The sequence below is a fragment of the Anopheles funestus genome, chromosome 3RL (assembly GCF_943734845.2).
Source record: "Anopheles funestus chromosome 3RL, idAnoFuneDA-416_04, whole genome shotgun sequence".
Classification (NCBI taxonomy): Eukaryota; Metazoa; Arthropoda; class Insecta; order Diptera; family Culicidae; genus Anopheles; species Anopheles funestus.
Window position 1 is genome coordinate 41754078 of NC_064599.1, and position 18361 is coordinate 41772438.

Here is an 18361-nt window from a genome sequence, read left to right on the forward strand (position 1 = left end):
CAGGCGCAGGAAACCACAATCGATCTACGCAAACGCTAGACGTTCGATTTGTGCTTGATAAATGACACATTCCGATGACAGCTGTCCATTGTCACGCGTACGTTACAAACGCTTTGAATGCATTGTTTCCTTCGACATTGGTAACACGAACAAAGGACATAACCTATCTGCCACCAAACAGGATATTGTTTTGTTCCTTCTATGCGTTCCTTTTTTTATACTTTCCTTTTTCCACCCGTTCGATTGCTAACGATAATCGATTCCGGTGGTAGACGGGTTTGGAAACGACGCATTTACTTCGAGCCCGTGCGTGTGTGTTTTTGACGCATGTAGAAATCTGTCGGAAGGTTGCTTGTGGGCGTTGGCATAATATCCGTTCTATTTTTGCTAAATATCGCCCACGCGTACGATGAAACACGAGATATGGTGATGTTAGTATAATAGGCAGGTGAATCTGTAACCGGGCATATTCAATCGCGACAGTCGAAAGATTACATACAGGGAAAAGATCAAATGTTGGCAGGTGGATTTTAAAAGGTTCATCATTAAAATGTTCCAAATTGTTTCTTGTTTGTTACCGGGAACAAAGAGGATGACATGTTGTACAAATATATTTTAAATTTGCACGAGTCGTTCAATTTGAAGATGTAAATATAGTGAGTTAAAATTAATGTTTTGCTGTTTTTATTAAAGTTTGGACTCTGCCATTGGACTCTGCAGGTAAAATTGTGCAACTGTTTCAACTCAGTATGCATTAAAAAATGGACTAAATTTAACGATTTGTCATACGACTTCCCTGTCACCAAGTGGTACATTCAGCATTCTGACCTTTTTGTAGCAATCTTGTTGTGCACAGACAAAGTTCGACAATGTTATCAGTCATTTTTTTACTGTGACTGCGAAAAAAAATTTACATGCTGTGATACATCGTGAACTTGAGATAAAGTCGATCTAGTATCTATTATATATTCTCCTATCGGAAGAAAGTCCAGAGTGTGAAACATTACACGCAAACAGTCAAAGTGCAGTAAAATCTAAATATGAAGATTGAGAGCATCGTTCTCCATGGAAGTTGGATCAAACTGTGAAGAAGTACCTTTTTTTTTTTGATCGGTTAGAACGGCCTGGCCGTATCAAGACTTATTTTACCACGTAGCAGGATAGTCAGTCCATGCTACGGGGGGACGGTCCGGATGATGGGATTTGAACCCGGTCCTGCCGTGTGGACGGGCGCCGTTTTTCATATGCACCACCGGGCCGCCCCTGTGAAGAAGTACCTGCACAAGATGGACTTTGATGCAGTGGTGTCAGTGGAACTTTCACAAAAATAACTTTTAAACCTTAAATAAAGAATAAATTATAAAACTAAAGAAGATAACATTTAACTCCACTTACCCTTGACTCTTTCGACAACAGTTCTGTTTCCTGTTTCCCGTTCACGGCGATTATGCGTCTTGTTTTCTACGTTTACAAAAATTGTTAATTCTAAAATCGGTGTCTGGGTTTATACGTCACTAACATTCATACTTCTCGCGTATAGTTTTTGTTGCTGTTTTGCTCATTACCACTACATTCTTTCATTCTCAATCCGTTCGATACCAACCGTACGCTCCCATTCATTAAATGTGTAGTGGTTGTTTAAAGGGTTTTTTCTTCTTCTCTTGTTCACATTCATTCTCTCCATCGCCGTACACACTCGGTTTCGTCTGCTAGTGGTAATGGTTCATTTTATTTTTCCTCCATTTTCTTTTCTTCTTCCCTACAAACAAACACACACGTCTTACTTCTAAAGCCAGCTTTTGTTTTGTTTATAGTGGGTTTTTTTGTGTTAGTGTGTTTTTTTTATGCTCATTAATAAATATTGTTTTCGCTTGTTTCTATACACTGAGAAATTAACTATTCGGCCGTTTTCTCATCCGATTTTCTCCTTTTCATACTGTCTCCCTTTTTTTTCTTCACCGCTTGGACGTTTGTGTACGTGTGTGTGTATGTGTTTAAGTGTTTGTTTTCTTTTAACTTACTTTGCTAGTATGTTGCTTCGCTTTGGTTTGTTTAGCTTTCCTACTTGTTTTCTCGTTTGTCTGCTGCGTGTGTTTGTGTGTATGTATTTTAATTACCTTTGTTTAGCCTATAATCTATCAGTTGGTGCATCATTCCCGTCTATACACCATTGTCTACGGACACCGCATTCTTTGGTGGGATGCCGTGATACTACACTCCGCACGTAACGTTCTACGGCCGATTTGGCCAAACCGTGACGGTAACGGAGCATCTAGGGACGGACGGTAGGCACCTAGGACATCTACCTTCATGGGGCGCCCGGTTCGACGTTGTGTGCCGTACCCAGTATCGTTGCGTCAAAGTTCAACCGCAGCTCACCGGCCAGGATGAGCTCGGAGATGCAGCCCACCATACCGGTCCGGTACCTCTGGCGGGTGTAATGAGCTGCCGCCGGTAGTCCACCTGTGCACGAGAATGCAAAAATATATTAAATATTCAAATTAGTTAATTTCGAATCGCTTTTCCCCGTTTTGGGACGAAGCTTCCGGGAAGGGCACGAGGTGGAAAAGCGGCACGGAAAAGCGTGGGAAAACAAATCGAATGACACTCGGTGGAATATGTCTGGGTGTGTGTATGTGATTGCGGTTGAGTTTCTAGTTCGACCTCCACAAACCACTCGCTCGTTACTCTTTGCATTCTGTCGGCTTTACTACTCTATGTATTGTATCCGAATGCAACACATTGGCTATATTTTTTTTCTCATCCGCATGCCTGAGATAGGATATTCAGATTGAATTCCGCAGCAGATGGTTACGGTGAAATTGTAGAACCCAAAAACCCCCGGTGCGATCCAGTTCAAAAACGCGCAAAGATTTTATGTAAATCCGGCCGACAGTTGTCCAAAAATTGTCACGACCACGACGACCCGTATGGGCTGGAACTGCTAACAGGGGCAACATATTCGATCTGAATATCCATACCGTAGCTTTCCCTCCTGTTTTTGGGGGTGTGTGGTAGGTGGGACGTGAAAGGGAATTGAATTGAATCGATTCGGAAGCACTATTGCAACAGTTTCCAGATTAGGGTAACACCCGTTTGCTATCAGCGTGCAGCAAAATCAATTTCGTGTCGAGCAATGGAGAAATTAAAACGCTTTGGTCAAAAAATCATGCAAACGAGCGAGGATAGTGAAAGTGGACTTTTTCCATTAGATTTAATGGAATATGACTTAACCTTAGTGGGAACATTTAGGGAAATTGAAAGATTTTATTTCGGTGGATTATTCAACGCAAAGTAAATTGAATATACATTTTACAAGAACTTGCTGGAGGTAGCTCACTTTCGTTGCATTCTTATATGAAAGGACTCCAGAAAATTACTCTGATCATACTTTCCTACATGTTTTGAAATTAAAAACTCCTTTTATTTATATTCACATATGTATTTTGTGTTGTGAGTGTTGAAAGATGTTCTTTCCCGTTCAACGATAAACATTAAGCCACTTTAAGTTTTTCCCTGTCTATAATGCTTAAAAGGTCTCCATATTCCAAGGGTGTATGTTGCTCTAGACTCGTAAGCAATTTACCATATGCACGGGTCACGCAAAAACATTTCAAATCCCTTCCCACTTCCTCCCACTCCTTTCCCTGCAGCATCGTTCAAACATCCCACCATCGTATCGGCATGCCCGACCGGGATTATATTATGCTGGACGAGTTAATTAATAACAAAATTAGTTCCCCGGTCCCGATACAGCCGGGGCGGTTTGATTAGTTTCGTTGTTGGAAAATTAGTGAATCCCGGTTTCGAACCCACACAGACACACACACACACACACACACACAAACAGGCACACAAATATCGGTTCGAATAGATGTGGGCACATCCAAACAGGACACCAAATGTGTTCACATACGCACACCGATACATATTCGCACAAACGTTCTGTGTCAAGGGGATATCCTACGGATCGGAATATCACAATTTGAATTTCAATATGCTGCGTCACAAAAGGGTTGCGTGTGTGTGTGTGTGCTTCGGGCGAAAAAGCACTGTACGTGAGATGGTGCGGTATCAGTAAAAAATGGTAACTAAATGGTGGCATGATAGTGTGGTGACTTTTGGTAACTGGCAGATTAGCGCAGCTCACTTGAGCGTACGAATCACAGATTGCACACGTGTTTTGAGCGAAACCTTTTTGTACGATCGTTTACAGAACAGTTGATATTTAATGCAAATTGTCACAAGATACGTTGAACGACTATCATCCATTTGAATAGGCAAGTTGCATTACGTGCAATGGTTTAAATTTATCAACGAAAATCATTTTAGCATTGCTATTCATTGCAATTGTACCATTTCATTCAATAACGCAAACTTCAATTATTTGTTGATCTATGCTTCCGGAAATGGTACGTTTATATAAACACGCGTGTGTAATGAAATAAGTGGAAAAGCGATCATTTGTTTGTACGAACAAAACCGAATCTCATGCCTCTTTTGATCAATGCTGTAGATAAAATTGTGTTGATAAGACATAAACAATTATATGAATGATTTACTGACTATTACTATTTTTTTACTGAGTTGAAAATCGTCTAGCAGGCCGGACTTTGCGACCCCTGGTTTCATTCATTGGTTAATCAAACATAAATTAAGGAAAACTTTTTAATTAGACAAACACCACGGCATAAAAAAATTATAAAAAATTCATTTAAAAGACTTTTTCCAATAATTTAAATTATAACATACATTCAATTGTCAATGATACAGCCTGAGGAAAAGAACTGCTCGAAGGGGTAAATTAGCAGATCACGGCCAGGCTGGACTGTTTCGTGTTCTCTTTATATGTTTGACGAATGTCTTCTGTGCAGTCGGTTTGTGATTTACATTAGCTTCGGCTGTTCTATTTACGATTAAAGGAAATTATTTCTTGCGCACTTTTAAAAAATGTTCCCCTCAAACTTGCGAACAAATTTCCACCATTTGTAAATGGGATATGTAATAGAAACTGCATTATCATCATCTTTGGCTCAAAGTCATTGTTTTTCTTTTGAGAAATAATAGCTTACGATGATATTTTTCAATTGCAATTTCCTTCTCTGCTCGTAATGTATTCCCCATTTTAGGTGATTTTTTGTAGGAAAATATTAAAAAAAAAATACTTTTAAAATTTATTTGATTACATTAAAAGACAGTAAAAAAAATTTTAATCATGAAGCTGCCATAAAACCATGAAGCTGTTAAACTTTAAAATCCGCATATCTGTAAATCTGCGTATAAGAGTTACCGTGTATCTCGACGGCTATTATTGAAGATTTGACCATTTTGTTGTAACATGTTGTCGTTGTTAAGATATCAAATGTTGCAGAAAATAAAAATAATCGACCGAACAGAACTTTACAACATAATTAATAGAAAACGATACATGTCACATGCATGTAAGCGGCAAGTAAAATGTTATATTTTTCCCTCCGCACTCATTGCTAGCCTTACATTATCGCATTCGGTGCAGAACTGGTACTGTGCTTTATGTAGGCCAATAAATTTGACTACCGCGGTACAATCGGATGGTACAATTGTGAGCAAAGTTTGACAGAAATGGTTTATTTGTTCAGCGCACGACACCAGCTGGACATTACCCCAAACGAAAACGACTAACGATGGGAGCTTTTTCTGAGGGGTAATGGGGGGAATATACACCCCAAAAGTGCAATAAATAAATCAACTTTTGTTCGTAAAATTTTCAATAACCATTTGCCACTGCTGCTGCTGCTCATTTTACCGATGAGTGTGATGGTATGATGAATGGTCGAATAGAGAAACGAGGATAAGCTGCCCCGCCATGAAGGGAAGCTTATTTTTCACGAACAAACCACTAACAAAACGTCACCGAATGATGACGGTGATGATGGGGACAAAGAGGTGAAATTAAGAATAATAAAAAATCCCCAACAAAGAAAACCAAAGACCGTTGGAAAAAAATGTGGCTGCAGCTCCGTTCGATGGGACTTCTTTTGGAAATGGCAATGAAATGTATGCTTCAAGTATGCTGTTGAGTGGTGCCGTCATCCTGCAACATGGAAACTATATAAATGTTCATTTCTTTATCCTTCTTCCCGTTTTACATCTACCTCCGCACGTTTTATCCTTTATCATGATGTTCTTCGTGCCGTACGTGATACTATCTAGCATCCTGCAGGATGCAGGGCAAGAGATAGTTTGCTCCACACGACATGCCGGGTGTTCCACGAATGATTACTAGATGTCATCCGAGAGATTGGAGTGACAATGGACGTTCGGGTGGAGCGAAAACGCGACGAAACGTCCCATATGCAGCAGTTGAAGGCGGTGCGAATTGGTAACATACTCATCCACACACACTCCACACGTGTGTGCTCGTATAACAAATGAAGATATCATTTCGTTTTTCGAGGAGATACACTTCCACAGCGACCTGGCCCAGCCCAAGCCACACCATCACGCTTCGTAAAATGATGCTCATGAATGTCGGCGAATGCAACTGTTGAGTGTGCTTTATAAAAGCGAAATAAAAATGGCACATCCGTGCGAATCATAAATTTTCTCCCCCAGCGTGCTATGTCCCCCACCCAGCCCCCCGGGGGGCTGATGTCACTGGAGCCGTGGTCCCATGTTCGAACGCTATGCCCAATTTCGTTTCGTGTTTAACCGGGTTGATGTTTGCTTTAACCGATTGCCGTTTGCCGACTGCGACAAAGCAGTACCGTAGAACAATATAATAAGTGCACGTTTCACCACCATGTGACACTTAGCATCATACCGCAAACTATTTGTGGGCAGAAGCATTTTCGGGACCAAGCACATGGGAATGGGAATGGGGTAGGATCCATAGCCGCGGTGACAAGTGCAACGTTGTTGCAACGTGCGCATTTGAAAACGTAATCGATTGCAATAAAAATTGTAATAGCACAGTTTGCCTTTATGTGTGTTTCGCTTCGTTTTTTGTTTTGTTTGCTAGCCAGAGAAAATGGCTTGATTTTTTTTGTGCGGTATGAAGGATGAATAAAATGCTATAAAGTATGGTTTTTGCTACAGCTTTGTTTTTATATCACACATCAAACACAGTTTAGTGTCGATAATGTGTGCAACGATATTGTGGTTAAACTATTTACATTGCTCATGCATTTATTGGTTCGTCATAGTAGAGTTGCATGAAAAGTGATTTACTCGAGGAGAAAAAAAAACATGTTTAGCAGCAACATTTAAATCATTTAACAATGACAAACAACCGATCCTATCTATTTTAACCGTATAAAGATTTTAATTCATCGCTTATTATTCGTCTATAAAAATAGTCTTTATCTGTAAACGAGATTCTGAAATCAAGCGGATTGTCAAAGAACATTAAATAATTTAAGAATATTTCAAATTACTAGCATATTTGTTAGTTTCAAATAACCCGAAATTAGTGTAAAAACAAGATAAATTTCCTATTGATAATCATGAAACACGCGACAAAATGTTATGATGGAAAAAAATTTTTCGTTTCACATAGTGTCAAGTTTATGATTGAAATTCTTGTTTTTTACTATTACAATTAATTAAGTTAACTTAAGTCAATCTCGTTCACAGTTTGCTCATCTTACATCCCTTAGTAACACATACATACATTAGTATTTGTAATAGTGAACTTTATGAATAAAATTTATCATTTCCAATTGAACAAACAAGGAACAAACATAAAAACACACGTCCGAATATGTAACATAAGTCACGAGTAAACATAGCAAATATGTCCGAAAAATGGTAATACATTTCTTAAATATGGTTCTCGTAAAACGTCAAAACTAATATTGTCACTTCAGATTCCTCACTTCTCGTTCGTCTTTCTCAAAGTTTAATAAAACTTTATAAATCTACAAAACTGTTAAATACTTTAAAATGTTAACATAAAGTTTTACCAATTACTTTAATTAAAACTTTTATGTTTTGTAAATTACTATGTGTGATTTAAGACCACCGTTGTGTAAGACCACCGTTACAACCACGTTTTCTTAGCATCATAAAATATATGCAGACATAAACACATCACAAAAATGTTTTAAAGGATTGATGTATAATATATTTTTAAGTTCACATGAATAAAGAAATAAAGCACATGTTTTTAGAATTAATAATAACAAAAATGAAAAGTCCTTATAATAGATTTGAATTTTCGATCATCGCAAGCAATTCGTTACATCTTCAGCCTAGTGCCCATGGAAACGTATCCACTTTCCTATCCGATAAACTTTTCGTTCATAAATTTCTCAGGAAGCAATTGAATTATACAGCGATTATCATCCATGCGGGTCTATTCAATAGCGATCGAAATAATCTAAATGTTGCTAGTACCCACCTTTTATTTTTAGATGCCAATACGGGAAGGACATTTGATGGGAGAAGGCAATAAAATACGTGCTTTACGTAGATTGCATTGCTTACTACTATTCTACGTAAGCGTTACTTTTTACACCAGCTAAGTAACCGAAGCGGACAGAATCATTCTTTTCCAAGAAAAAGCTTTTCGTATCTACTTTTGCTTACAATTTTTTCCCCAGGTTAAAAAGCTTTACGTAGATTTCGGTCCTATCAGAAGGAAGGAAATCCGGCTCACCAGCAAAATGGTCCGTGTTGGCTCGCCCGTTTTAGAAACTTTACCGGAAACCATTGACTGAGCGTACAATAACAACAGTAACAAAAAAGCAGCTGTGTAATGACCAAAGCACAACGGTAAACCAGTGAAATGGGTTAACGCGCAAGTGGCTTTCAATGTTTCGCCATTTTGCTGACTTTTTATTTTTGTTTTGTGGTGTTGTTGGTTTTTTGTTGTTGTTGTTCGCTTTACCAAAAACCGGGTGTACGCGGCTAAATCGTTTTTTAAAGCAAGAAAGGTAAACATATTGCCAGCAACACCATAACATAAATATCTGCTTTATTGACCACCCACGCGCTAACCATCAACACCACCCGGGTGCCACGTGAGTTTCTCTGTGTATTGAGGACATAGAGCGGTTTTCGCTGTGGTGTACGATTTTCCAGCAACATTTTCCCGGTCGGTTCGTTCTGCATCAGGGGTAGTGGTAGTGGTGTCGTATTTTTGGGCAAGTTGGTTTGGTCTGCAGTAAAATTGTAGGTTGATTTTCACCCATGGACACAGTGGAGACTTATTTTCCCATTTTCTTTTATTTGTTGCTAGCGCTCGTGCGGTGACTTTTCTTTGTGGTAGAACAAAAATGAGCAAAAGTAGGAATGGCTTTCAAGGAAGGAAGTATTTGCAATGTTATGGCCGTTTGGGCACAGTTTTGAACATTCCGTTAATCGTTTACAAAGGACGTTATATTTAGTGTAAAATGATTCTGTGAGCCGTTTTTGATCGATGTGCTATTTTAAACAGCGAGAAAGAAAGCCATACGTATTTTAGAAGAAAAAATAATACACCCGATAATTGGAATATCCAAGCCTTTCAGGTTTGTATACTTCACGGACACGAGACGGGATAAAACACAAGTGCCATACACTGGCGTTAACGATACAGTTAATTCTCTACTTTTACGATCGCACCCCAAAGCGAGTGTAAGCGAGGACACTCTTGTGAAAGACAAACTCATAAAAAGTGGGATTGATTTTAGCACTTCTTTGCAGGATACCGAAAAGTACTTAACGATGGTGCAGCGGATTAGAATCGGGACAATAAGACGCCATAATTTGATGTGCTTGAGCAATGCGATTATTGTTCGATGCTGGTAATTTGAGCATTAATGCTGTCACCAGTAACAAAGCATTGCTATACATCGTAAAGTAATAGCAGAATGGCAGTGAAGAAGTTGAAAACAATACAATACACGTTAAAAAATATATATCTAATTTTGCTTAAAAATAAGGACACAACTTTTCATGGCTTTACGATATGATGGCTCAGATTATAAATTCCATATAAAACTTTTATCCATTAAATCTACTTCAAGATATTTAATTTGCAAGGTAAATGAACTCCTCCAACAATCAACATTTTAATGAGAACGGTTCGTGCGTAGATCCGACTGAGAAGAATTCATTATGAAAACATCAAACATCTTCTTCGAAGAGTGCATGAATTTATCTTGGAGGTCACGTTCTTCGAATCAAGCCATTCTTTGCTCAGTCATAGCGATAATGAAACCATACCGATATTCTCCCTGGTTCTCCTCCCAACCCCAATAAGCATGCTCGATAATATCCGCGAGGTCAACACTAATGGCGACTCGAAGCTTTTATGGTAACTTTTGACGGGTGCCAATCACCGACTGTTTGTAGAAAGCCGAGCGAGAAACTCACTCGCCCAGGATTGGTAGCAATTTTCCGTGCAGCGTATCATTAACCGCGCACAAAAGGTAAACGAATGAAAATTGACTAATAATAACAGCGGACGTGAACAGAACCGAACCGCACGAAGCAGTATCTGACTCACTGCAGGCAAGGCTCGCTCAGCGATTTCCAACGTCGTTGGGGTTGGGGAGATGGAAAATACCTGAAAGCTACCTGCCATTAACATTGTAAATCCATTAGGGCAATGAAAAGGCCTTGTCTATGGTTGTCGTTAAACGATCGAAAGTGAAGGAGAGAGTGGGAAGGAAAGGAAGAAAGGGGAGGAAGGAGAGGAAGAAACGGGGCAATAAAAAGAAAAGTGGTAGATTGGAGGAGTTTTCCAGGACGACGGGATAATCAGTTTTTGTTTCCCAGAAAACTGGCCTTTACAAGTCGCTTGTCTCGGAGGACGATCGAGTACAGGTGGCTGACGGTAGCTTAAGGTTCCTACCTTATTTATTGGCAAACCATCAACATTATTGGCGTGACAATTTATCGTAGGCCCATAGAGTAACTCAAAATGGATATCATTATTGAATATTGATAAATATCTTTCAGCTTGCACATGAAGCAATTCGAAGTGATAGTAAAATTGGATTGTCTAGACATTTGAAGATAACGTTTTTCATCAGTATATTTCTGGCCGCTAACTTCCGATCTACGGAAGGTGATATACCGTCTCCAACAAAGGAGTAGCAGATAAGGGCAATTTGGTGTTAATTTTCACTCAAAATCAACACCGGTTCATCACTTTTACTCGCGAAGAGAAATAAAAACTTCAAAGATCTTTAATGGCTATGCCTGGACAACATGTATTTCATATTTTCTACAAGTTTTATAGAAAGCATTCAAATCAGATAAAAAATGGACGGATAAAAATCAATAAAAATAAATAATAAAATAAAAAATAGGAACGAACGAATTAAGTATGAATTAATTTGTTCAACAAAAAATGAAGTGTTATCTATCAGGTATCTTCATAACTACCACGTGTTGATACTTGATAGATAATTTTTACACTCGATTATTACAATTATTACATTTATTCGATTGCAAGGTATTTCATATTAAATCTTAACAGAATGAGCCATATTTAAGGAAAGGAAAAGGAAATAAAAACACACCTATTTTATTACATCAGCAGTTAAGAGCCTGCATGATAACATTTTTCTCCTGCGCTGCGCACAATCAGTCTTTTTCTCATGAATTGATTTTGCAACGTACAAAGCAGACAAGAAATGCAAAAAAAAACTCCATCCATCGGCTCCATATAACAGGCCAGAAGGGTTCAAACGTTTTCCAGCCTACCTGTACTGCTGGCAGAATGTTGTGTGGGTACAGCAAAAAATGCAACTTCCCACAAGAACGATAAAGAAACAGCGGCAACTGTTAAGGAGATGGAAGTAAGGACACGAAACGCTAGCGATGAAAATGGCAAAGGTGAAACAGAAACCTAGTGGCAGATAGGAAAAAAAATCGAATATACAAGCACTTACCGACATACAGCCCGGTGTCCGTGTTGAGCTGCCTTAGCTTACCGGGAGATCTTCTGGTGATTGGCTTACCGCCGTCAACCTTCAACGTACCGTCCTGTGAGTTCCTGTTGAGTTTTGTTGCAAGTCACCGTGTGGAGGTTATTTTTTTGTTGAGAATTTCCCATTTTACCAAACCAAAGATGTGGTCAGGGCGAAGTGTTGAGCAGTTTGGTCAATCGGTTGGTTGACGTCCAGCAGGACAACGTAGCAGGGTGGTGAGTGGGATGACGCACAGGTCCAGGATGACAATGAACGACACCAGATGGCGCACGGTCACATGCACGCACGGCAGCGAACAGTCACACAGCGAAAACGTAGGCCGGTGAATCGATGTGAAAATGTGGATGGATGGTAAATTTTCCCAACAGGGTGAAAATGTGACATCCACCATCGTCCAACAGGGAACGGATTTGTAGAGCATTAGTGGATGTGTGTGTGTTTGTATGTGCCATGGGAAAGGCCAGGTTCCGTGTGGAAAATTGACGACAAAACGGCGGCACAATCGACGGCGACGACAAAACGGTGGAAAAGCGGAAAAGTCGTCATCGGTTGAAAGGGTTGCAGAATGTAGGAGAGAAAGAGAAAATAAAGAGAAGAAAAATAAAAAAAAACGTTATAAATGAGTTAGAATATCGGCCAGTTAGGCGGAAAAAAGGAGTGTTTCGACTTTTGCTATCAGGAACCGAGCGTATGGAAATTGTGCTATCGATTATATGCTTTTTGTGTTTCGTTCCCATCGTCCGTCTCCGGGTGATTGATAGATTTATAATTCATGAAAAATTGGGTTTTTGTTAGAAAAACCCTTCGGTCGGTACATTAGCCATGCATACAGCGATATAGAAGGATGGATGTTTTTTTTTGAAATAAAACGTTGAAAAGACAATGGTTCACCGGTCAGTAGTGTAAGCGCTGGAATAGTTCGTTTTTATTATACGGTTCAAGCGACCGGTAGTGGTAAACCGCTAATCAACATGGAAAATGAATCACACACTGTACATGCCTCTCAATTAGGCGCCAACATGCATGTGTGGTGCAAAGTAAACAGGAAATTGTACTTTCTATCAGGCAGAAAATAATATTTTAAATTTATTTGTGGATACATCAGGCCTGTGCATTAATAGTTTTAGATATTTACAGTGTTTTGAATTATAGTTTAAAAATAATAGTACGTGGAATTTACTTGTGAGATAAACATAGTTATTAAAGCAGTCTATTAGAAAACAGTGCAATAACTATGTTTATTAATTTTAAAAATACTTTTTAAAAACTTTTTAACACTGAAGGCCAATAAATTCTACGGTAGCACGTAACGACAACAAGTGTTTTGTTTGCTAGCTGAATAATTGAAACTTTAAAATAAGCACAACATATTTTAGTGAATCTGCCAGTGAAAAAGAGAACTGTTACTTTCACCCGAAAACGCGACACGGCGTTCAACGTGGTAAGCAAAATTTGTTATCAATTCCTCTAAATATAATATTAACATTTTTTTGTGCTTCAACAGTGCTAATAGTATTCTTGTCAAGCAAGTCAAATATGAAATCAATAGCACACTAAACCATCGCAAAACTGGCTTGGAAATCATTAACGATCCACTTACCTTAACGCTCGCACTCGATGCCATAGTCCGTCGCTGACTTTGGTGGCATTGTATTTGATATTAATTTCACCCGAACCGAGATTGTATCGAAGATGCAGGTACCTACAGAGATGGAAAAAAGGATAAAAAAATGGAATGAGAAAACCACAGCTTCAGTATGGTCAGGTACGATCACATTGACCGGTCCGGTTCAGTGAAATGGTAGCAAGAAAATCAAACAAAACGGAACTCACTTAGAAACGTCATGTTAGGAAAATGAAAATTGTATGCACGGATTGAACGGAAGCGTACCATTTCGTTGCCCGAGGAGAGATTAAATTTACACAGTATCTACCGAGCAAATAGTATCTCTCCACCATTTGGGGCACGGGTTCGTTGTTGTTCATTTGTGGATACGTTGTACCCAGACATTTCACAGAAGGAATTTCCATATCGATGGTGCAAGATGCAAAAAGAAATAGTATAAAAAAAAACATACCCGAATCAAATTCCAAAAAGCTGATGGCTTTGCTCGTGAGCAGAAGTGCATCAGCGAATCGGTTCTCGATAGTTGTGTGTGTGGAGGGTATCTTTTTTGTTCCGCAGTTTTCCAAGGGATATTTAAATATTTGATCACTAGTTTCATGAACGTCCAGCGGAATATTTATGCTTACGCAAATCATCTAGTTGCTTGCACGCTTTTGTGTGCTTGTGATCGAATCTTCTTATGCTATTTGATTGAAGTGCGTGATAAGACCGGGAATGAATTTCTTTTTCGGTTAACGCCTATAACGATTCGCTTGTTCTGCTTCGTATCGGATGGTGAGAATGCCAGCAGGATTATTTGATATTTGTTTGCAGCTGAAGATAGCAATAGCACACAACGGCACTACCACCATTCGGGGTTTCAGTTATTCGAACATTCGTTATCTACCATTTCGAGACGGCCGGTATCACATCCCCAGCTCGGTTATTTTTGGCACAGCAATGTGCCGGAAAACAAGGGGATAAAGCAACTTAAAATTCTTATCTCGTACTTGTCCGCTTTTCCGAGGGTGGAGTGTATTTTAGCCCAATTCAGAACGACCGAAATCGATTTCAAGCCACATTAACTGATGGTACTTTTGAGCTACGCGTTTCTAAAGAATGATGGTTTTGTTTTTTTTTTCCTTTCTGGCATGCAATGGACGATTCTTTTCTTTGTCTGTCGTTTTCGCCTAGAAATGTATCATTTTTCTTGTGTCGAAGAGTGAAATAGAACAAACAACAGCGTTACGTTACGTAGCGGCAGGTTTTATTTTTCTTCTACCGGGGTGACAAAATTAAACGACAACGTTAAATAAAATTTATATTCCATGGCAGCTGCACGCGATATGAATGTTAATGCGAAGGTCAAATGACACATAATAATTAAAGGCTGCCTGGATGGAAAGGCCTTTTGTAATGGTTCCAACAGCAGTGGGTTGTTGCTTCCGGTGGTGGTTTTACCGATCGATAAATGGCGACATTGAGCTTAGAATCATAAATGTGTGCCGTGTTTTTTGGTGAAAGAGCTGCACATTCTAAGCTGATATTTTGTGTACGTTTCAAATGTGAATTCTGTTTTTGAACAAGATTCTAAAATGGTATGAGCAAATTTTTAATCAATTTTAGATCAACAGTAGCTTTTTAATCAGCCCCGTATGCAACTCAGAACAAATAACTCTGCTTAATAACCTTATTTTTTGCAAAAATAATATTAAATTGTAACCTTAAATAACCTAACTCTATAACCGACCAAAAATGTCAAACAGAAAGAAGTTAAATCGGAAATCGAAAGAAAAACAAGAATCATTTGTTGTCGGGGCCCTAAAAGGTTTCAGATTTTGAGGATTGTAGAATCCTTTTCAGTGAAACGTCTTTCACAAATGAATCAATACAATGTCTTTGCCAAATGTGTGCATAACACTATTTAAATTCTTGATTTGACGACGTATAGGAATACATATTTTTGATAGATTTATAGAACATTTTACATTATATTTTGTTAATTTAATCCTGTTTGTTGATATACTCATCACACCATTTCATTTACTCATCAACATAATAGCATTCTATCTATTTCATATAAGCTAACAGGTTATTTTAACCAAATAGTGATCTTAAACTGTTACCGGGGAGCATTGGGAAATTCCTTGCTCAAAGATGTTTTTATATTTAAAAAATATTATTATTGTATGAAGCACTTTAGAACGTTGTTCATTTCTGTACATTTTTGCGTGAGTTGAAACTAAAAAAACTTGGAAATCTCAAATTTTATTTGGGTTTTAACACAATAATTATTAAAACGAATATATTTATGAGCTTCCTAAAGCAAACTAATTCAATTCATACATATTAACCTCAAAATCAATTCACCAAAACTGAATAATATAAAACAGCAACATAAAATTATTAAAACGTCCGAAAGCAGAAAAGGGAAATGAGAAACGTCCAAGAAAAGACAGCGTGACACCATCAGCGAAACATTTCATGCTCAATAAATAATGAACCATCGGCCATCACCGTTTGATCATAAAAACCATCCAACAAACCCGAACTTACCCATTTTCGATGCCCAACGACAAGAAGTCGTCACCCTCGAGCGCACTATGCCGGCCAGTCCAGAGGATCAGCCCGTTCGTGGAGTGCGTTTTGAAGCGCAGATTCAAATCAATCTCGTAGCTAATGACACGCCGCATCGTTTCGGCGTCACTGTAATGGAAGTAGCTGTCCGTGCCGGTGAAACACGCGCCCTGATACTTCCGGAAGTATTTGTTTTTGTACTTTATACTGCGCAGGATGTCATCTTCATCGTGCCGTGAGTCTTCCTGTGGTTGTTGCTGCTGCTGCTGCTGCTGTTGCTGCTTCTCTTGTTGGTGCGGTTGATCCGCCCTCAGACCGTAACGGTTTCGTGGGCTGAAGTTCTTTGATTCATTCTGGTCGCTTTCACCTTCCTGCTCGACTCCATTACGACGGCGATGATGGCTGGCGGTACGCGGTTCATGATGGTCGTGATGTGAATGGTGACGGTCACCATCACCACCATCGTGACCCTCCTCAACGTCTGTATCCATGTCGTATTCATGCTGCGTTAGGGACGACTCACCGAAACCGTCCAATGCGACACCCCAGAAGCTGCTATCGAGCGTCTCATCCGCGTCGTTGTCGTTGTCGTTATGATTTTTCATAATCCGGTTCATCTCCTCGATCAGCGTCTCATCGATCTCGGGCTCGTCCGTGCGGGAACCCGCGTCATGCTGGCCCCGATGCAGACGGTCCCCTCGGTTCGTCCTCCAGCTACCTTTTCGGTGGAGCAGAAAATCGGGTCGGTACGGTATTCGGTCGCCATGCTGGTCGTAATCTTTTCCATACCCATCACCATCGTAAGCTGCTCCATCGTCAGCGCTATTACTGTCGTCGTTGTCGTCGTCGTGGAAAGTTGACGACGGTTCATGCCGGCCCGTATCCTTATTGCTGGTCGGCAACGTCTCCGGTTTCGCTTCCGGTCGTCGCCGCTGCTGCCGATGAAGGGCGCGATTCTTCACCGTCTTGTGATGTTTGGCTGAAGACTGTTCGTTCGCGTCCACCTGCGGTTTGCGGTTGTCCCGTGTCGCATCATCATCATCATCATCACCATCGCCATCATCATCGTCATCATCATCCGGCATCATGTCACCCGTGCTATCACCTTCAACATCATCACCACCGTTCGCCGTCATCATCATTTTTCGGTCATTAACCACCATCGTTCCGGTGCTCGGATCATAAACCCCGGTCCCTCGATCCACTGGAGGTTTGTTCTTTTCGTCCTTCTTCGGCTGTACCTCCACGTCTGGCTCTTCTTCCACGGCCACTTCGCCACTTTCGACCAACATTACCCCACCGCCGTAATCTGCGTAATCATTCGATTGCGTGGAAAATGAGTCCTTTGATTTCTGCCGATCGATCCAAACGATTATCTTTTCATTAGCGACGGTAGATGCAGCCACGCTCGTTGCCGTTGTCAGTGGTACGTTCGTCGTGGAAGTTTCCACTTCGCCAGCGAATGCCGATTGTTTATCAGCCTCATTAGCCGTGGATGCTGGTGGAGCTGTTTTTATTTCACCCGCAGCCGACTGATAGCGAGTCCATTTGCTCGCTCTCGGTTGATTGTAATCGTTCCCAATGCTCATTCCCGATGTGCCATAGTTGTCATCATCATCACCGTCTCCATCATCATCGTCATCATCGTCGTCGTTCTGATAGTAATCACTGTATCCCTCATCACTCTCCTCAGAGCTACCGTCACCGACATCCGCCGGATTATTATCATGCGGCAAAGTACTGTCTTCCGGAGGAGCTTGCGTTGTCGAGAGGGAAGTTCCCGGGAGGGTCGTTAAGGGCTGCGTTGCTTCCGATGCGGCAGGTGGGTACAATGCGCTCATCGCACGGTGTGCGCCGGACTGTTCTTGCTGCTTGTGCTTCAGCAACCGTTGCTGCCTTTCAATTACTTCCGACGGTAGCTCCTCGGCCTTGTTGCACTGACGGTTCTGCGGGTTGCATTGGCATTCGTACGTGTCGAGATTTGGGACACACTTGGCAAGCGGACCGCACGGCCGAGCGACACAGGCATGTGGACAATTTTCCACGTTCGAACCACCGAGTGCCTCCGAGATGATTGCAATCGTTCGATCGTTAATGTCGACCTGTGGGGAAAGATATGGAATATAATGGTCGAGTTGTTTCATGCATGTGTTCTATTACTTCACACATCATTCATCATGGATGGATAATTTAGGAACGATTTATTTTTATAGTGGTAATAGCTGTTTACAAACTTTCATATTAATTGACTATCGCATTTGTAAAATTTAAACAC

At 40.2% G+C, this 18361-nt stretch overlaps 1 protein-coding gene across 5 annotated transcripts in view; it reads right to left on the reverse strand.

The window, feature by feature from the left end:
* Window positions 1–1307: 1307 nt before the first annotated feature.
* Window positions 1308–18361, reverse strand: part of LOC125771864 (uncharacterized) — a 124866-nt gene continuing 107812 nt past the window's right edge. For all 5 annotated transcript variants that reach the window (XM_049442971.1, XM_049442972.1, XM_049442968.1 and 2 more), the window contains 4 exons: window positions 16066–18188; window positions 13504–13605; window positions 11865–11968; window positions 1308–2463 (listed from right to left, as the gene is read on the reverse strand). In XM_049442971.1, coding sequence (XP_049298928.1) covers window positions 2309–2463; window positions 11865–11968; window positions 13504–13605; window positions 16066–18188 — 2484 coding nt within the window. In that variant the 3' untranslated portion in view covers window positions 1308–2308. The remainder of the gene's footprint in view (window positions 2464–11864; window positions 11969–13503; window positions 13606–16065; window positions 18189–18361) is intronic.